Source organism: Nannobrachium achirus, assembly GCF_963921795.1.
Source record: "Nannobrachium achirus genome assembly, chromosome: 8".
NCBI classification, from domain to species: Eukaryota; Metazoa; Chordata; class Actinopteri; order Myctophiformes; family Myctophidae; genus Nannobrachium; species Nannobrachium achirus.
Window position 1 is genome coordinate 25,970,507 of NC_137817.1, and position 21,199 is coordinate 25,991,705.

The 21,199-nt window shown below is 46.6% G+C and overlaps 1 protein-coding gene across 2 annotated transcripts; it reads left to right on the forward strand.

Annotated features, from left to right (window-relative positions):
• The first annotated feature begins 436 nt into the window (after positions 1 to 436).
• On the forward strand, positions 437 to 20,309 carry dqx1 (DEAQ box RNA-dependent ATPase 1). 2 transcript variants are annotated; one of them, XM_080731425.1, is made up of 12 exons: positions 437 to 655; positions 1,863 to 2,257; positions 2,804 to 2,997; positions 3,868 to 4,327; positions 5,030 to 5,302; positions 5,447 to 5,546; positions 8,251 to 8,409; positions 9,486 to 9,677; positions 9,902 to 10,027; positions 10,361 to 10,551; positions 18,188 to 18,378; positions 19,118 to 20,309. In XM_080731425.1, exons 2-12 carry the CDS (start codon positions 1,925 to 1,927, stop codon positions 19,293 to 19,295), a joined length of 2,397 nt encoding a protein of 798 aa, XP_080587551.1. In that variant the 5' UTR covers positions 437 to 655; positions 1,863 to 1,924; the 3' UTR covers positions 19,296 to 20,309. The 2 variants fall into 2 exon arrangements, with proteins under 2 accessions (XP_080587551.1, XP_080587552.1); XM_080731426.1 differs by lacking the exon at positions 18,188 to 18,378.
• Positions 20,310 to 21,199: the final 890 nt, after the last annotated feature.

A 21,199-nucleotide genomic window follows, 5' to 3' on the forward strand; every position in this document is an offset into this window, starting at 1 on the left:
CAGGGGAAAAATGTTAACTGAGGTGTTCATAGACAAATATTCGTTGCACTATTCATCCCATATTCTCTTGGTAGCTTTAGGATCCATCTTTCTAACGGTTGTTATAACAACAGATAAAGAGAGACATTTCAGTCTTGGTATTTATTATTGTGTGTGTGTGGGAGGGGTAATTTGAAATGTACATTTCTAGTTTATCATTTTATTACATTTGCACGTATAATAACATGCCCAACACTATAGACGCCATGTTGAATTTGGTTAATCTATCTGGGGGAAAACCACAGCCCCTGGCATCAGAGCAAATGAAACATGAGCTCAGATTCATGGTTCCCAGGATACAGTCACAACAACACACAGCAGCTCCGCCCACTCCACTGTGGACTCCACCTGCCCCCACTGTGACACGCACGACGCGTCACGCGTGTGACACGGCGCAAACATGGCGGAAACCCTGGCAATATCAACGATTATGATCGGTTTGTTCGTTTAATGGATCTCAGAAGTGAATTCCACAACAAGGAATGTCAGCGTGAAGGACTGGTTACCCGGTTGTTGTTCCCGTCATGGCTCTTCTAGACATCACATGACAACTGACAGATAAGATCAACCACACGACTGTTTGTTTTCTACAGACAAGACATCACCCGTCCCGGAGGTATGATGATCACTGTCCGGGATGCCTCCGGTTTCTGGCTGTCCCGAGTTTCAATACATAACACTGCAATGTTCACCACTATAAATAATATAATAATAGTTGTTTTCAGAGCATGCATATATAGATATGGGCGACGTTTGTCGTGTTTGTTCTGTTTTGCTGCAACCAGTCACTGGTGTATTTACTGTGTTATTAAAGCTCAAAATAATTGCACCCTATCCTGATGCGCGTACGTGTGCGCGTGCATTAATGTGCACGATCCAGATCATGCGCGGCCGCGTTCAGTTTCAATGGACTGGTGATGACAATGGTCACAGCCAGGAGATCACACCCTATGAGATCACATCATGAGTGGGGCGGCACCTGGCTTTTATTTGCCCCTTGACGCTCGTGTCGCCCACTAGAGATAAAGAGTGTCGTAAAGGCTTGTTGTGAAACAGTGATCTCTGCCCCCTTGCACTAAAGACTGTCATTCACCATGACGTGATTATAGACCATCCAATGGTTTTCACTGCAATTCACATTTTAATGAATACAAAGTGGTAATTTGTGGAAACACTGAACTTTCATACATGTATCTACTATTGTTTTGATAAAACGTTGTAACACCTGACCATATACAGGTGAAACATACAAACAACAGGTTCATGTGGATATAAAGATGTTGAAGGGCATTTCATCTTCCTATGAGTAGTGGGATGGGAGTTGAGGAAATCAAGCTCGTACTGCTTGTGGTTGTTATTGTATAGGCACATACTATTTTAGGAATATAATGTTTTCCTAATTTGTCCTTATACTCATTATATTATACACTAAACTGACTTAAACTTTTAAACGATTCTATGCAAGAGGCCCCATGTGTCGCCACATTTTCCAATGATGATTGCCTCAGTTGTACATTATCCTGCTTATTACACAGTTACTCACGAACAAAATCAATACTTTGACAGGCAGAGCAGTGGTTTGTTACTGAGAGCAAAGGTCGTATATAAGGAAATAACAGAATGATGTCTGGCCAATCTGTCTGGCTTGATTGGCCAGTCAGACTCACTGCCATCCTGAGTATAAAAAAAAGCACCCTCAGCAGCTCTCTCCTTCAAAGGCAACCATGACAGCTGCATGCGATAGAGTACTGAAAGGTTGACATTTTGGAAGTGATCACTCAATTGTTCCCCCCCCCCCCCCCCCCCCCCCGTTTTTCTTTCAGGTAATCTCAAGCCTCTCTGTGAGGCCTTTCCTTCATCCATATTCATCCAATCGTCTCTGCCGATGATGTCGTTGAATCCAGCAAGCCCCTCCACTTCACTGGCTCATCCCGGGCCTCTGGAATCTCTCTCCGTCTCGTCCCTGCTCTCTAAGGATTTCGACGACGACGGCGGCGGCAGTGGAGGAGAAGGGTTCGGTGAGGAGGATGAGGAGGATCTTGGAGCCCTGGAGGTGAACCCGTATGACGGCCTGCCCTTTTCGTCACGTTACTACGCCTTGTTGGAAGAGAGGCAGCGGTTGCCCGTGTCGAAGCTTAAGCGCAGCCTGCTAGAGCACCTGGAGGACCACAGCATGGTGCTGCTCAGTGCACCCAGCGGCGCCGGCAAGAGCACCCAGGTAGAAGACAGGATGATGAAGATGAATACATGCTAGGGCATTCACCAAATATTTTTTTTATAGTTTTCTCTTTAAAAAAATATAAAGTTTATAAAGCTTGGCTAGATAGGAAGTCATAAGAATGAGTTGTCAATGCCCCTGGTGGATACATTTGTTAATGCTCTATACCAGGGGTTCTCAAACCTTTTTAGGCAGTGACCCCCAAAATAAACATATTTGAACTGGGGACCCCCACCCTGACAAGCACTTGTCATTAATACCTACAAGGAATTGTAGGTATTAATGTGACTCGGTTCCACAGATAAATATTGTGAAAATAGCCGATCTACATGCTTGTGAGCATGTAGATCGGCTATTTTCACAATGTTTGCCTCTTGCTTACTTAATATTTCACAGTTTGGCCAGTCCTGTTGAATTTTCGACTATTCGAATACTTTGAGGTCGAATAATTCGAATACTAAAAATCACTATTCGTGAATGCCCTAATACATGCTGGCTGCAGTTTACACTCAGGGTTAATCTAATGTCTCCCTCATCTTCCTCCAGGTGCCCCAGTGGTGTGTAGAGTATGCCCTTTCCCACGAGTTCTCTCATGGGCTGGTGTGCTGCTCTCAGCCGTACTCTGTAGCCGCCGGTAGCCTGGCGCTGCGAGTGGCTGACGAGATGGATTTGAGCCTGGGTTTGGAGGTGGGCTACAGGGTTCCACATGACGACAGCTGTACACCAGACACCCTGCTCAGGTTAGAAAGGATACTCAATACTTTGGAGTACTGTAGAACGGTGTTAAAGGAACAATCCAACCATATATTGTTGAGTGTTTATTTGACTGTACTAGTGGAGAGAGTGGGGGAATTATTAACATGAAAAGAAATACACTGCTGATCAGTGTATTTTTGGCATAAATGGTATGTGCCTTAACCACATAACTATCGGGTCACCCCCTATTGAGCACTTTAACACTGCTTTAAAAACATGCATGATTCGGATCCAAATCATATAGTGGGGTCTGGCATGTGATCACCCCAGATGTATGAATTAGTGTACGGTATCATTAAATCATACATTTTTTATTTTCTTTGATTTCAGAGAATGGTCTTACCTCGGCTTCTGCATTCTAAAACCAGGGTCTCACGTTTATTTTCATATCTGTGTTAGCTAATGCCATGAACGAATTGACAATGAGTTTTTACTCTCAGTATATACTGTGTGTGTGTGTATATGTGTGTGTATATGTGTGTGTGTGTGTGTGTGTGTGTGTGTGTGTGTGTGTGTGTGTGTGTGTGTGTATAAAGATATCGTCGTTGTCGGGTGAAAACCTTGTATGTCCAAAACCGTTCGTTTTGCATTTATCATTTTAAAAATTATTTAAACTAGTGAAAACAGCCGATCTACAAGCACACAACGCCTCGCATCGCGAGGCGTTGTGTGCTTGTAGATCTGCTGTTTTCACTACTTTTGTGCGACGGCCTTGTATGATGAAGCAGGGCTATACTTTGGGAAGAACGTACACATTTGAAACTTGGAGATACGAGGTTTTCAGCCGACAATGACGATATATTTGTATCATCTTTTTTTATTTATTCTTGTTTACTCATTTGATTCACTCTCAGGTTTGTCAAAGACTCTATTCTGTTGGAGGAGATGATGTCAGACCCACTGCTGCGGCAGTACGGCGTGCTGGTGCTGGATGAGCTTCAGGAGCGCACCGTACCCACCGACGTCCTCCTGGGCCTGCTCTGTGACGTCTGCAGTCAGAGGCCCCACAACCTCCGCGTGGTCCTGCTCAGCCACCCCACACTGGTCCCCCGCCTTACCACATTCTTGGGGCCAGCCGTCCCCGTCCTCACTCTGGACACCTTAAGCACAGAGTTGCTTGCCAGAGACCAGGGAGGGGAGGTGGACACAGGGACCACTGAAAGCACGGTAGAGGGTGCTGCACGTGAGGTGGAGATAGTTTACCGTGAGCTCCCACAGGGGAGAGAACCCGTGGTTGCGGCCTGTCACACTGTGTTGGATCTGCACCGCCGGGGCGAGGCAGGAGACGTGATGGTGTTCCTGGCAAGCACACAGGTACAGCAACTTGCTGGGTCACCAGCAACTAAGGTTTCTTTTCTTTAGAAGTTATGTCACTTTTATCCCTGACATCTCAATTTTGAGCTTGTCATTATAGGCAAACAAATTAAGATTGTGAGAATTACTTTGAAAATAGTAGATTTGTTGCTATACTTGTAGAAAAGTATAGCAATTACTCCCTGGAGAAAATACTTGTTTATGAAATAAATTCAAATGTTGTCCATACCATCTTAACCATGCAGTGATGTATAGCCAACATTTACACAATTATTTGTGTAATTTCAGTGAGTTAGATTAAACAGATTCAAAATAAGCTATTAACCGAACCATTGTATATATGATGTATGGCCAAAGCTTTGAGTAGGCACTGACATGGATTGACCCTGGTTATGGTCCTTGGAACGAGTTGTGAGCTTGTAGGTCTCATTATTTTCTGTGATTATAGCCTGAAATTAGTGTATTAGGGTATTAATGCAATAATGAACACATATTTATATCAGACAATTAGACATCAGTTCTTTTTTCTTTTCTTTTTTCTTCATCTGGAGATTGATCAATGCAGAAATAGAACAATCGTGGCATTTTAAAATTGTCACCTGGATTTGAATTCAATTCTCCCATATGGGAAACTAATAAAGAGTAAAAAAAAAACAGTTGAATAAACAACAGTGTCTCTTCATCTGATCCCCTTTACACCAGCAAATAGAAGAATGTGGTTTACTGCTAGAGAAGGAGTCTGTAGCACTAAGTCCTCAGCTGGGTCCATTGAAGATCGTGCCCCTCCACGCCAGCCTGGGCGCTGCAACCCAGCGGGTCTATGAGCAAGAGCCTGACACCGGCCTCCTGGGTGCTGAAGACCCAGCAGGATCGGGGGTTAGACGGAGGGTTATTCTCTCAGACACCCTGGCTGAGGCGTCTTTCTCTCTGACCGGTATCCGCTTCGTCATAGACACAGGCCTTCAGCTCAGAACGGTGACTTCATGTTTATCAATGACTAAAGTCAATTTTATTGCAATATGATTACAGTGAGCCCAAAATGTGCGTTTCCAGGATACAATCAAAGATTATTTGTTATCTGTGACCAATGACTGACATTTTATTTATTTACTTGAATAGGTCTACAATCCACAAATAAGAGCAAATTCTCAGGTCCTGCAGCCTATCAGCAAGCACCAGGCAGACATCCGCACTCAGAGGGTCAACAGTTCTCTGCCAGGTATGTCAGAATTCATGTTTTTCATGGTATTCAAGGAATAGAAAAAGAGACAAGGTATCTACATCCAATATTATGTACACAAGGTTTAGAAATAAGGTGCATGAGCATAGCAGCTGGTATTACTGTTTATGACATAGACATTGTTGTACATGAGATTAAGGTGTTGAGTATCGGCAAGTGTCAAGTTCAACCACATAGTCCACAAAAGGATGCTTTACTGGTATAATCCACAGGTAGGTCCACGAGGTAAGCAAAAGTAAAAAAAAAAAAAAAAAAAAAGCCAGCCTGATGACAGGCGGTGGTCATGCCTTGTTCAACAGTCTGATGGTACCCACTACCCGGGTGGAAGCTGTTCATAAACCTGTTGGTCTGGCTGGCCCTTGATACTACGGTAGGCTGCATTGCCCAGTTGTGGTCGTTGTAGGGGTTTAAACAGTTTGTGGCTGGGGTGGTGTCTGTCCTTGATGATGCACTGAGCTTTGACTACGCACCTCTTCTTGTACAGATCCTGGAGCGAGGGGAGCTCGCCCCTCATTATGCGTTCTGCTGACCGCACCACCCGTTGTAGGCGAAACCAGTATAGTCGCTGCTGGAACTTTTTCTTTGTATGTGGTGTGTGTGTCCTACTTGAGCTCCTCCTTGATGTGTACTCCAAGGAACTTCAACTCGCTGACCCTTTCCACTGCCCATGGCCATGCTCTTTCCTCGGCCTCCTGAAGTCCACGATCTGCTTTTCCCTCAACCCCTCATCTCTGTAGTGTACAGGGAGAAGGGGAGAGGGCTCAGCACGCATCCTTGGGGGTTACACCCCGCCACTCCAACATGTCTCCTTTCCGACATGTCTCCATTCCGACACTAACCCTATCTCTAACCCTTACCCTAAACTTAACCTCTATGGAAGTGTCCCCACTCCGACAATAAGAAGTCAATTTCAGAGTGGCGACATGTCGGAATGGAGAGCGACACCCATCATCGCACATGCTTGGGTGTAGCTCTAGGCCTCTGAGCTTTGTCTCAAGTCTTGCTGGGACAATGGTGTTGAAAGTAGGGTTGTTCGATTAATCGATTTTTAATCGTAACCCGGTTTTTTTCCTTTGGAAGATTTAAAAAAATGGAAATCGTAAAATCGATTTTCACTTTAATTAGGGAAATTCTTACTCATTGGAGCCTTGCACGCGCAAAAAGTACACAGCCCCGTCCTCCTAAAGCAGGACGACAAGGTCCGACACCAAATTAATACTACTTTCTATCTGATGTGTAATTTCTTTGATGCGCGTTTAGCGCACGTCAGACTGAGCAGAGTTCACCACCTCACTGCGCTCACTCGCGATGGTTCAAGCAGCAAACAGAACAAAACGCTGCTGAGCTGGTAAACTTACTCTACTTGTTGTAGTTTGAAAGAAGCTTATTAATTCTGTGTTACCCACCTACTGACTGTAGTCTACTCCTACTGTCCGTCACTGTGTTAATTTTGCGTCGGGAAGCGAAGCGCTTCGCCTCCGTTTACAATCAGTCAACATCTCCGTGCATGAGTGGTGCAGGGCAGGGGCGTAGCCAGGAATTACATTTTGGTAGGCGAAATGCCTACCAAAATGCCTCACCAGCCTCCAAGAGCTGGCTTGTTTTGGCTGTTTTGTCACTCACTATTGATAATGAAACACTAAGGACGCTAAGTTGTATGTGATTGTTGCACAACTAAAGTTATTATTATTAATACCCTTATTGTTTTATTGCATTTTGCTATTTGGCTATATAAAAAAAATCAAAAAATGAAACAATAATGAAAAAAAAAAAAATTTCCTTGCATTTTTTAAATGAAAACAAAATAGTTGAAACAATGTATTATTCTTTTAACAAAAAATCGAAATCGAAATCGAAAATCGGGATTTCAGAGAAAATAATCGAGATTTTATTTTTTGGCCATATCGAACAACCCTAGTTGAAAGCTGAGCAGTAGTTCACGAATAACATACATACGTACTTGTCCTTCAGCTTGTTGTCATCCATGTGCAACAGGACGGTATGAAGAGCCGTGGCATTTAGCCATATTCACACTGTTGGAGCCAATCAGAAGCTTCTGCGGGCGGGTCTTGCCTTACCCAAAATGCTGTTTTGAGCTTCTGATTGGCTTGCTTGCCACCCAATGTGGTCATGTGATCCAAGATGGCCGCGGCGTGAATATGGTCAATTGCATCGTCACTCGTCAGTGGATCTGTTTTGACAGTATGCAAAATGCCAAGGGTCCAGTGAGGCCATTATGATGCTACAATCACACCAACCCATATCGTTTCTTGGCATTTCCAGGCTCAATTCGACCTGGACCACTTGATTTACTGATGTTTTGCAAGAGTGATCATATCTGACCAAAAAGCTCAAGCCTCATGAATTGGTGCTTAGTGTCTGCAATCTCTGTTGGAAAACACGGGAGTGAAATCTCAACGCTTGCACCAAAACTAACATCAGAGGGACAGTCTAATATGACATTTTTGAAATGCAGTTTGGTGCTGCAGAAGGAGGCTGAATTAGATAGATATTTATTAACTTGAATGTGCACTGTTTAATGAAGTGTGCTCTGTTCAGCTGTTTTATCTACGAAAATATAAATTTCAGCTCATAGGGTTAATTTTACTCTGAAAGTGTAATGGTGCAATTAGCACGCAGGAATTTGTTGTCTAATACCACTCTTCTTCATATGTCTGTTCAGGACTGTGTTTGCGTCTATACCCCAAGTCACTGTACGAGGAGGGAATGAAGGAAGCTCGCTGCCCAGGTGTGGCAGAGGAGAACCTCAGCCACCTTGTGCTGCAGCTCAAGAGACTGGACATCGCAGACATGGGACAGTGCAAGTTCCTGGACAGACCAGGTACCTTACAATGCACACATCTCTGCCGGGAATTCATTGAAATCAGAAGCTGAGTGCTCTCCATTGTAGTGGTCTGTCATGTTGAGCACACCACTGCCTCTCAATGAAAAAAGTTGAGACTAAAATGAAATATCAAGTCAGCACCCGTTCAGTATTCCTCTATTATTTCACCGGGCAGACTTGCCAAAGTGTTTAAGTCGAAATGAAATAAAAAATACGTTTTTCACACTTTGAGGGCATATCTGTAGCGTTAATATGGCCATACCTAACACTGGATGCCAAAAGAAGTGAAGAATTCTAGTATATGTGGACTATAATGAAACAATTAGAGCCCTAAGCCCAGCCCCTAAACAGAAACGTCTTGTGTGATGACGAACATCAAGAAAATGTATAATTCACAAGGTCAGAATGACTGACAGGTGTCTGTGTCAATAAACGTCATCTACTTCAACTTCAGCGACTCCCTGCAAGCCGCTGGTTCGCGTGTCTCCCCCCTTCCCCCGCCTCCCCGTTTGTCCTCTCCACACAGCAGAGCCAGTCTGTTGTGCAGCCAATCACAAGCCGTGGCCGACATCTGATGTCCTATGAACACAAATTTGTTTCTGTAGGCGCTGCCTTGTCAGTCTATAGCGCAATGCTGTGATACTGAGCGCCGATCGTCAGCCCGCCCGTCTTTACATATTAATGTCTTCAATGAGTTATGGCCTGCCTATTTTTGAGCGGTGGTCACAACGCTCCTATACGTGGCCGCGTGTGTGGGTATGTCTGTCTGTCTCCGTGTCCGTAGCCTGCAGTAACCTTTTCTGACCACACATGTTAAGGGAGGGGCGCTGTTGCACACACACACACACACACACACACACACACACACACACACACACACACACACACACACCACCGCTCAGTTCACACAAGTGTGATTTTTTTACCCTCAAATTACAATCACCTGTGTGCTTTTTACCTCCTTTCTGGACTGTTTCAGGAGGAACTGCGTCACTATAAGGAAGTGGAGTGAGTGGAAAACTTGGATTCATTGGGTCTTTAAATAATATGTATTTGTTGTACTGTATGTCCAGACCCTGAGGCTCTAATGCAGGCTCTGGAGGACCTCGATTACCTGGCAGCTTTGGATGACGATGGGAATCTGTCAGAGGTGGGGATCATCATGTCGGAACTTCCATTAGAACCCCCTCTGGCCAAGGCCCTTATTGCTGCCTGCGAGTACGACTGTGTGGATGAACTGCTGACCATCGCTGCCATGATAACAGGTACCTAAAAAATCTAAAAATGTAACGTTATCGCAGATTTCCAAAAAGGCGGCAATGTGTAAATTCAGCTCCAACTTACAGGCTAATGTTTGCTAGCTTGCAGTGAAGAATTCCAGCACTGTTGTACCGCATGTGCTCAAGGAATGCCTCTTGTCCAATCAAATGGCATGATCATTGATATGGACACATAAACCACATTAACCCTGTCCACTGTGTCCCACCAGCTCCACCTTGCTTTGCCACACCAGCTCCAAACAAAGTGGAGGTCGCAGCCAATCTTCGACGCCCCCTACTGCACACAGAGGGCGACCACCTGACTCTCATTAACATTTACAAAGCCTTCACAGAGCGTAAGTCTGAGCACACCACCACAAAAGACACGTACTAGGGTGATCGCTGAGAAGCTTCGCTGCAAGTGTACAAAACCAATGCCAATTTTCAAGTTAACAACATATTATTTAATGTTACAGTATACTATTGCGTTTGAAAACACTAGAAAAAAAAAAAATCTTAAGTACATCTGATTCAAGGTTCAAGGTTGGGTATTTATATAATATTTATTCATTTACTTATTTTGTTAATACGAGGTTATTTTATTTTCATTATACTATAACTATACTGCATAAAATACTATACTTTATTTAACTATGATGGACATCATCTGTGTGATATTGACATTACAGATAATCAGGATGAGACATGGTGTGTGACAAACTTCCTCAATCCTGCTGCCTTACGATTGGCTGTGGCGATCAGGGCGGAGCTGCTAGAGGTGATGCAACGAATCGAGTTGCCAGTATCACCCCCTGCATTCGGTTACCAAGACAACTGCACTAACATTAAGCGGGCTCTCATCTCCGGGTTCTTCCTGAAAGTAAACAGACTATTTTATTCACACAGAACGTTTACTGTCAATATTCCAGGATGACCTCCCACTTGGGTAATGACGCCCCCTGGCGATCATTCAGAGAAACTACTTCAGCTCCCGTACTAACGTAGGTAGGAAGGGCCTGTCACTCAAACCGGAGTGACCCGCCTCCAGGCTATATAAGCCCCCGGAGGCGGAAGTAACATCCTCTTTTCACTCTCTGCGATATCACATTCAGATAAGTTGAAACTCAGCCTTTGTATTTTATTCTTCGCGCATTAGCCTAAAGCGGTGGCATTGGAGTCGCCCACCGGCGAGTGTAGAATTATACCCGTACTTAAGAATAATTATTCTTGTCCCGTCCTAAACCGACGGTTTTCTTTTCTATAACAAAGAAATTTACCGCTTGTTCAGGCTTCTGCCCGAACCAAGCGTGGCCTAGCTTTAGCCGTTAGCTTGTTAGCTCGTCAGCTTCCTTTGTTAACGTTAGCTACACTGCTTCGCTATGAACCCTCTTGCTTTCTGCCGAGGGAATGTATGTTTGTTCTGCTGTTAGCTTGTTAAGGCCTCTGCCTGAACCAAGCGTGGCCTAGCATTAGCCGTTAGCTCGTTGCTCGACAGCTTCCTTGTTAACGTTAGCTACATGTTTCGCTATGGTCCCTCTTGCCTTTCTGCCGAGGGAATGTATGTTTCTGCCTGAACCAAGTTTGGCCTAGCTTTAGCCGTTAGCTCGTTGCTCGACAGCTTCCTTGTTAACGTTAACTACACTGCTTCGCTATGGTACATCGGTTCCACCTGGCTAGGGCAGGCCTCGGAGCCTGCGCTCCACCAGGAGGGCTTAACGCTCTGGATCCTACAGCCCAGGCTGTCCGCCCCAGGCGGCCCGCACCGATAGTCAAGGTGCGGCGCTGCCGTCCGGGGCACCGCTTGTTCAGCAGCGCGCCTTGGTCAAGATGGCGCCAAGCGACGTGAGACACCGCCTGCCGTGCAGCCGACCGCAGCTAGCTCCACTGTCACTGGAGCTGGCGGGTCTGGCGGAGTTACCGCGAGGAAGGTGACTAAGAAGTCTAACAATATCCCTCCGGTGACCATTTCTCCTACGGGCGCGGTGCCTAAAGAGTAGCTTTGTGATGTGACCGTCGGGGACGTCCCCTTCGACGTGAACTTTAACAAAGCAGTCCGATCCTTCAGGCGCGAATCGGACCTGAGCTCCAGTCAGAGCTAGGGTTCGTACTCAGGATACTCTGAGGACGAGAAGGAGGAGGACATGGCGGAGGAGGATGGCTCTCGCCCTGTCTTTACAGTGAAAGGTAAGGCCCCTGCGGCGCCAGCACTTCAACTGCCCCTCCACCCGCCAGTCAGGCGGGTGGAGCGGGTGGAGCGATGGCAGAGGACGTTGGTTTTCTGCAACGGAGATGTTGGATTCACTAAAGCGCTACAATCCTCATGGAAGTTACACAAGCACAATCTTTTCTGGGTTCTGTCAGACCCCAGTATAGAGTGGTGGGCACGACGTTTATTTTCTGTACCCCGCGTCGGGGAAATGAAAATGAGAATGTCGATGTATATGCCTCCTGTGTCCCAAATAGATCTGTTGAAAGAACAAAGTCTGTTTCTGTCCAACTCTATTGCACTAGCACAGATGACTCCATCTTGCATGACTCCTGTAAAAGTGTTGAAAGTCCTGTCAGGACTTTTTAATCAATCACGGGTTTTATCAGCAACCAGTATTGTTAATGTCAAACATTTATATGGTTCCTCTTACACGCGAGGGGAATATCCCTCGCGTGAACAATGCAATGAATTTAACGATGAGTCACTAGTTCTGTCGGCCTACTATGAGCCCTTGTCACGGGACAAGCATGAAGGCCATAGCGCAGGTATTAAACGTAAAAGTTCCTCCCCTGTCAGGGGAGAATGCTTTAGTTGCGGACATTGTAGAGGGGTTTGTGTTGGGGCAGGGGTCCGTGGTGTCACCCGGTTCCCCTCCCCCCCAAACGAGGACGTTTATTTTCCCCGCGTCGGGGAAATAAAAATGAGAATGTCAATGAATATGCCTCTTGTGTCCCAGATAAATCTGTTGAAAGAACAAAGTCTGTTTCTGTCCAACTCTATTGCGCAGACGACTCCATCTTGCATGCCTCCTGTAAAATTGATGTAGTCCTGTCAGGACTCCTTTGTCAATCACAGGTTTTTGTCAGCAACCAGTAATGTTATGTCAAACATTTAGATGGTTCCCCTTACACGCGAGGAGAATATCCCTCGCGTGGTTAATGCAATGAATTAACAATGAGTCACAAAATTCTGCCGGCCTACTAATGAGCCCTCGTCAAGGGTCAAACATAAAGGCCTTAGGACAGGGGCTAAGATAAATGCATGCCTCCTGTAGTATTGATGAAGTCCTGTCAGGACTCGTTAATCAATCACAGATTTTATCAGCAACCAGTAATGTTAATGTCAAACAATTATGTGGTTCCTCATGCGCGCGAGTGGAATATCCCTCGCGTCGACAATATGACTCCTTTATGCATGCCTCCTGTAAGAATGATGGAGTCCCGTCAGGACTCCTTAATCAATCACAGGTTTTTATCAGCAACCAGTAATGTTAACGTCAAACAATTATGTGGTTCCTCATGCGCGCGAGTGGGCTTTCCCTCGCGTGAGCGATGCTATGAATTTAACTTTGAGTCAGAAATTCTGTCGGCCTACTATGAGCCCGGGTCAAGGGACAAGCATAAAGGCCTTAGAGCAGGTATTAAACGTAAAAGTTCCTCTCCTGTCAGGGGAGAATGCTTTAGTTGTGGGCGAGTCTGTTTATCAGTCGAATCGCTTGGTTCTTCCTGTCTCTCTATCGAGCGAAGTGCGAACGCTTCCGGTGACACCGGATACGGATTCGCTCGCTCCCCGCTTCCGGTCCCGCCGCAAAATAGCTCCGCTAGTCAAGCGGTACAACCAGAAGGTGTTTCCGCCATGCAGCCTATTGAACCCTTGCGCTCCGCATCCGGTCGTTCCGGATACGGATACGCAGGTCTCCCGCTTCCGGTCCAGTCGCCAAATAGCTCCGCCGTCACGGAAGCACAGTGGTGGGGTTTTTCTCTCTCAAAACACGCTAGCACGCTGCGCGTGCCAGTGGAGGTTATGCGTAAAAGTTCCTCTCCTGTCAGGGGAGAATGCTTTAGTTGTGGGCGAGTCTGTTTATCAGTCGAATCGCTTTGCTCCTCCTGTTGCTCTATCGAGCGAAAACCGAACGCTTCCGGTTTCACCGGATACGGATTCGCTAGCTCCCCGCTTCCGGTCCGGCCGCAAAAAGCTCCGCTAGTCAAGCGGTACAATCAGAAGGTGTTCCCGCCTTGCGGCCTATTGAACCCCTGCGCTCCGCATCCGGGTGTTCCGGATACGGATACGCAGGTTCCCCACTTCCGGTCCGGCCGCCAAAAAAGCTCCGCCGTCACGGAAGCACAGTGGTGGGGTTTCTCTCGCTCAAAACACGCTAGCACGCTGCGCGCGCCAGTGGAAGTTATGCAACCCGAGCCTTTGGGTATTTCGAACGATAACCAGGGGTTACAGGTTACAGTTCGCAGACATACCCCCGCTTTCGAGCAGGGTTATTCATACCAGGGCGCGTGGTTTAAAAGCAAATCTTTTGAGAGAAGAGATCAGCTCCTTGCTAAGCAAGGGTGCTATAGTGGAGCTGGACAGGACCCAATCCCGCATGGGATTTTGGAGCCGTTATTTCCTGGTGCCCAAAAAGGGGGGGGGGGCTACGTCCCATCCTGGACCTAAAGGCACTAAACGTGTACCTGAAGAAATACGTTTTCAGGATGCTAACTGTACCCACCATGTTACGGTCGGTCAGGCAAGGGGATTTCCACTGTTCAGTGGATCTGAAGGATGCTTATCAGCACGTCCAGATTTATCCCCCACACAGGAAATTCCTACGGTTCGCCTTCGAGGGTCGCCTGTACGAGTACACAGTACTCCCTTTCGGTCTGTCACTGAGCCCGAGGGTTTTCGTGAAAGTGACCGAAGCAGCCATCGCCCCGCTGAGACAGCAGGGCGTCAGGTTGGCGACGTACATCGACGTTTGGATGATTTCAGCGAGCTCCGCCCACGAAGTGGCGCGTCACACACAAGTGGTTTTGGCTCACCTGAAGGCCTTAGGTTTCATAGTCAACCACGGCAAGAGCATGCTGACTCCAGCACGTCGTCTTACATTCATTGGGGTCCTTCTGGACTCGTCCGACATGTCGGCCCGTCTCTCAGAGGAGAGGGTGGACAGGTTTCGGGAATGTCTCGACTCCTTTCAAGTGGGCCAGGTGGTCACTTACAGGAGTTGCATGGTACTGACGGGAATGATGGCTTCCGCAGTACATCTGTTGCGTTTGGGCAGGTTTCATATGAGACCTTTTCAACGATGGATGTTATCCCTCGGGATCCCGCCCTCCTTGAAGTACAAGAAGGTTACGGTTTCCCCTTCCTGCGCGATCGCCCTGTCTCCTTGGCTGGTGGAGGGGTTCCTCACCAGCGGAGTCTCGATTGGCGAGGTGGTTTCCCACAAGTCGATCACGACAGACGCCAGTCTCAGTGGATGGGGAGCCACTTTCGAGGGGCGCACAGCGCAGGGGCTTTGGCCTCTGGAGATGAGGGGTCGTCACATCAGCTATTTGGAGTTGATGGCTATACTCCTGGCGCTTAAGCATTTCGAGCCTTGGATTTTGCATTGTCACGTCCTGGTCAGGACAGACAATACGACGGCCATGTTTTATGTCAACAAACAGGGGGGCCTGTCGTCGTTGCCACTGGACCGTCTGGCTCGAGAATTGACGGTTTGGTGCTTGTCGCGCCTCAAGTCGATCAGGGCCTTACACGTCCCAGGTCTCCTCAACAGCGGAGCAGATCTCCTGTCCAGGGGAGGTTCTCGCTACGAGGATTGGTCTCTCCACCCCAGGGTGGCGAGCCAGATTTTCGCAAGTTCGGTCAGCCAGTGGCGGACCTGTTTGCGTCAGCGGAGAATACGAAGTGTCCGTTGTTCTTCGCGGTGAAGGGCAGTCCTCCCTTGGGGTTGGACGCCTTAGCGCACACGTGGCCGAGAGGTCTACTGTACGCGTTTCCCCCCTTCGACTTAATCCGACCCACTCTGGAGAGAGTCAGGAGGTTCGGTCTGGAGATGCTCCTGGTGGCTCCCTACAAGGGCACGTGGAGATCGGCGATCGCCCCTCTCCTTTGCGAACCGGGTTGGCAGCTGCCTCAGTGCAGGGATCTGTTGAGTCAGGCCAGGGGGGAGATCTTCCACCAAGACCTGCAGGTCCTAGACCTGTGGGTTTGGCACGTGAAAGGTTAAACCTGCTGGCAGCTGGTTTTTCTTCTGAAGTGGTTGCTACCATTCAGAGTGCTAAGGCGCCTTCTACGAGGGCGTCTTATGATGGAAGGTGGGATGCCTTTGAGGACTGGTGTGAGTCGCGTGTTCCACCGGTGGTGGCCCATGTGGCGTCAGCCCAGGAAATTCTGGAATTTATGCAGGACCGCTTGAGAAGTGGTCTTGCATTTTCTACCCTTAGGGGGTATTTGGCGGCTATTAATGCCTGTCACCTGGGGGTGGCGGGCAAGGCACCTTCTAAAGTCCCGGAGGTCATCAAGTTCATGCAAGGAGTTGAACGTTTGAGGCCGGTGACTAGGTCTTTGTTCCCAGTTTGGGATCTGCAGGTGGTTCTAGGGGGCCTATGTCGGGCTCCCTTTGAGCCGCTTGTAGGGATGCCTTTGAAACTTTTGAGTTTCAAGACGGCTCTTTTGCTGGCTTTGGCCACGACTAAAAGAGTTGGTGACCTGCAAGCTCTCTCGGTGTCTGCGGAGTGCATGCGGTTTATGAACAATGATCTCAAGGTGTTGCTCAAGCCTCATCTTAAGTTTGTTCCTAAGAACATGGTGGTTCCTAAGGAGCCTGTTGTTCTTCTGGCTTTTCATCCTCCTCCGTTTGTCTCGGTGGAGGATGAACGGCTGAATTGCCTTTGTCCTGTCAGGGCATTGAAGGCCTACTGTGACAGGACTGCTGGTTCTAGAGCTTCTTCTCAGCTCTTCGTGGAAATGGGCAATGTTCTTGTCAGAAAGCCGGTGTCTAGACCCACTCTTTCGAGGTGGATTGTGGATGCTATTAGGCTGGCTTACTCTAGTGCGGGTGTGGAAGTGCCGGCGGCACTTAAAGCCCATAGCACTAGAGGTGTGGCTACTTCGTGGGCACTGGCAAAGGGAGTCTCCGTTCAGGAGATTTGTGTTTCGGCGAATTGGTCTTCGCCTTCTACCTTTGCAGCCTACTATCACCTGGATATCGAATCCTCTTCGCTAGCGCATTCGGTTCTGGGTGCAGTTGCCTCCTCTACGTCATAGAGGAGTCGGATCTTCCCCTCCCACAGGTGGGCATGTAGCCACCTGGGGTATTTTGGGGGGGACCCTGTGTTTTCCTTATATAGTGTGTCTTACTTATAAGGCGGACTTGTCCTTTTCATTTAGTTGAATGAGGCGGACTTCGGTCTATCAGGGTCTCTCCTTATTTTCTCATGCCTTCACACCCAGGTCCGGTGGGCCTGGGACCTTCTGGGTGATGGGTCACGCCCGTTTGGGCTGTGCTCACCCGTATGAGGGGTGTGTGGGGGTATGAGAGTAGGTTGTGGCTTAGAGGGGAGTTTAAGAATCCCAAGTGGGAGGTCATCCTGGAATATTGACAGTAAACGGTAGGTTCCGTACGGAACCATTGTTTACTTAGATATGGAAGGATGACCTCCCACGTAATGCCCCTCTGTTTCACTGAATGTGGCAGAGAGTGGTATTAAGAGGATGTTACTTCCGCCTCCGGGGGCTTATATAGCCTGGAGGCGGGTCACTCCGGTTTGAGTGACAGGCCCTTCCTACCTACGTTAGTACGGGAGCTGAAGTAGTTTCTCTGAATGATCGCCAGGGGGCGTCATTACCCAAGTGGGAGGTCATCCTTCCATATCTAAGTAAACAATGGTTCCGTACGGAACCTACCGTTTCTTTTATTGTCCATTCCATGCTGTTCCTTCACATTGAGTATTGAAAGGTTACTTTTGAGATGACTGATTTCCCTCCCAAAAGTATGCCAAATTATATAATATTGTCCAAGTAATGTAACTTGCGGAAACCCGATAAACAAGTTAAGGTCTATGCTTGGACGCAAAATGCCCTGATCAGTGATTCCCCAGTTCGATTGCTCTCTCTGCATTTACCGGCTCTCTCTAGTGTAACTTTCAAACAAAGGCTTAAAGTAACTAAACCTGATTACATTTGAATTACTATGTGATTACTTTAGTTTCTAAATGAATGCTTTAAATCAGGTCAGTATTGATATTACTATCAAGCAGTGTCCTTGTCCTATCTACTCAATGTTTCGTGTAACTCTTTGACACAAGGTTCTTCAATTTAACACGAAGGTTATGTTTTTTTGATATTTCAAAATAAAACATCAAAAGAAACAAATGGCATTCATCTGTTACTGCTGCCCGCCTTGAGGTCTTGTTGTGTAACTCCATCACATGTGATTCCTTACTTGCTATTCCTGCTTGACTTCAAATGATTTTCCCATTATTTTCTTTAAAGTTCTGTTGGAATTGAAATGCTCTGTTGTCTTCAGGTGGCCCATGATGTGGACGGCTCAGGGAACTATGTTTTATTAACTCACCGTCATGTGGCTCAGCTACACCCCTCGTCTTCCTACCTGTGTCGCCAGCCCTGCCCCAGCCCCCCTCCCTGGGCCCTGTACCACGACTTCACCATCTCTCATGACAACTGTATCCGCACCGTTTCAGAAGTCCACCCGGACATGTGAGTTTCCTCCCGAGCATTATGTTAGGGTGACTCTTTTTTCCTCATAATTCTTAGGGTTTTTGAGCGGTGGTCACACACTGTCTCCTAAGAGTGACTTTGTTGCGACCGTTGGGTCGCAATTACTATCAAAACCTCCACCGGCTGTCTCTCCGTCTGTGTGTGACGTCAAGTCACATTACACTTTTGCCCCTACTCTTATCTCCGCCACCGTTGGCCCTATTGATGCCAAACTTTGCACACACACCCCTTGGATGGCAAATCACAACCTCCAGCCCTGATTCTTCACATGGCCCTCTTCTAGTGCCACCATCAGGCCAAAACACATTTTTGGACACTGCTCCTACAGATTTTGGCCTAAAATCACGCAAAGCGGTACACAGTATCTCTAAAGTCATGTCATCAGCATGGATCTCTCCCATTTCCCATATTCCCTCCTGATTGGCTGTGATTGCCTTCTAAAGTTTGTGTATGCGAAGTGGCGGTTGTATCTCCCGATTAGGGAGTCTTACTAGTCTGTATGTATGTTACAATGTATGTCTGTACGTAGCATGAGCTGCAATACCGCTGGTGACCAAGTGGCGCTGTTGAGTCACAGACACACGCAACCCTGAAATGAACTGCTACACACACACGGACCACCGCTCACTTCAAACAAAACATTTAACAAGACTGTGAGACTTCCATTGTAATGACTGCATGCATAAACAATCGTTTTCTCTTTCTCTCCTTGCTGTAGGCTTGTAGAGCTGACTCCACAGTACTACCTGGGGAACCTGCCTTCCAGCGAAGGCAAGGCTTTGCTAATGGAGCTGAGACACAGTATAGACCAGGAAGAGGACTCAGAGGGAGATGAATACCACTCCCACAGAACTGAAGAGCATGATCAGCCTGATCAACTCTGTGTCCTCCAATGAGGGGATGACATACACCCTCTTTATGTTTTCAATATTTTAATTAAAAACACACCATGGGGGGCGTGCAAATCCTGGATGCACCTACAGTTTGTACATCGCTTGTTCCTTTAGAAATTATTAGTTTTGTAATTTTGACTTTGCCTTGATTGTAACTTTGACCCTTGAACTTTTTGACCCTAATGATCTCGTCAGAGCAGCCTTCTGATAATTCCCACCAAGTTCCATACCTGTCCCTTCTCAAGTTATTTTGTTCACGGACGCACAGATAGCAATATCCTGCCATGCATGCAAGCCCATTCAACCACTTCATCTCTTGCTTTATTGTGTTATTGATCCTCTTAATAGTCAAATGTTTGTCTGGGCAATCTCAAGTTTTAACGGTTTTGATGTGATTGCAAAGGGGAGTTTAAAAACCAAGCTGGAGAACAATAATATATTGTGAATATATTTAATATATAAGCTTTTTCATCCGAATATTTCAAAGTTCAGCAAACAATGATGACGTGTCACTTCAATGAACTCAAGACACTGTTTTTGCATGAGCTTAGATCTATGCAGATGTCCAATCACAGAGCGGGTCAAGTGATGGACAAGTGATTCTCAGGGCTCACTGTGGTCTTTGATCAACATCCCAGCACTGTCCATTGTTCTACTTTGATACCTTTTTGAATAAAATGTGGGTATTATATTAAGACCTTGATTCTGCCCTTTCACTCAATTGAGGTATGAATGTTCAAAGATTCATGCGCAATCCACAATCAATCATACGTGTTCATCATAATGTATTATACAAATGTAGTTATTCAGCATCAACTTTAATTATTTAACACATTTAGACCTGAGGCCGATTCTAAAACGCCTCCTGAAAACCTGTGTGAAGTGAGCGGTGCAGGCTGCTCAACAGCACCACTGAGTGGCTGCAGCTGTTGTTACCTTACTCATATGGACTGACACTCAGTCCAAATGTCGGTCAAATGTTGGAGCTGTTGTCAAAAATATAAATAAATTATGTTGCTGTACATATAGCAACAACTAATGAGACACAGAAGTGTCATCTGGTTTGAAAGGTATAACAGCGTATACATGTATTTGTTTATAGGGAGTATAGGTGAGTTTAGTGTAGACTTATTCCACTCCTGACATGACAGAACTGATCAATTTGGGATTATTTAATGTTTAATGTATACTCCTACAACAACAGATGTGTGTAAAAGTACAAAAGGCTTTAATATTACAGAGTGGGGGCACCGGATTAGGCCTGTGGTTCTCAAATGTTTTCCAGTCTTATTCATGCCCCTCAGCTCAGTGGCCTTGTGAGTGTCCACCCTGAGACTGGGGGGTTGGGGATCGATCCCTGGTCGGGTCATAATTGGAACCCCATGCCTCCCTGCTTGGCACTCCGCATCAAGGGTTGCATAGGTCCCAGCGACATACTAGCGCCATGTCCAGTGAGTGTACTTGTACATCAAGCTGCCTCATGCTATAGAAACAGGAGATGGGTTCATGCCCTGTGGTCCACATGACTGGGCAAGGCTTACTACCCAACTTAATATGGATTGGATTTGGCCTCCCATCTGAAAAAGTTTGTGCCTGGGACAAGATACAAGATTTCTATTATTAAAATGTTTCAAAAATATTCCACAATTTTCAGATGTTTTAGAATAACCAATGCATAGGGTTAAAGTGGTTCAAATTGATTTCGGTGGGGACCCCATCAAAGACCCTGGGGGTCCCCAGACCCCACTTGCATAAGCAATGATAAAACAACCATTGGAAACACTGTGGTTCCCTTTCTCTGATTTCTGAATCCAAGTAGGCCATACTCTTACAATAGTTTGCTTAAAACACTGAAGAATATAATTTACAAATAAGAAATTGAGTGAAAAAGTTTAAATGCCTCCTGA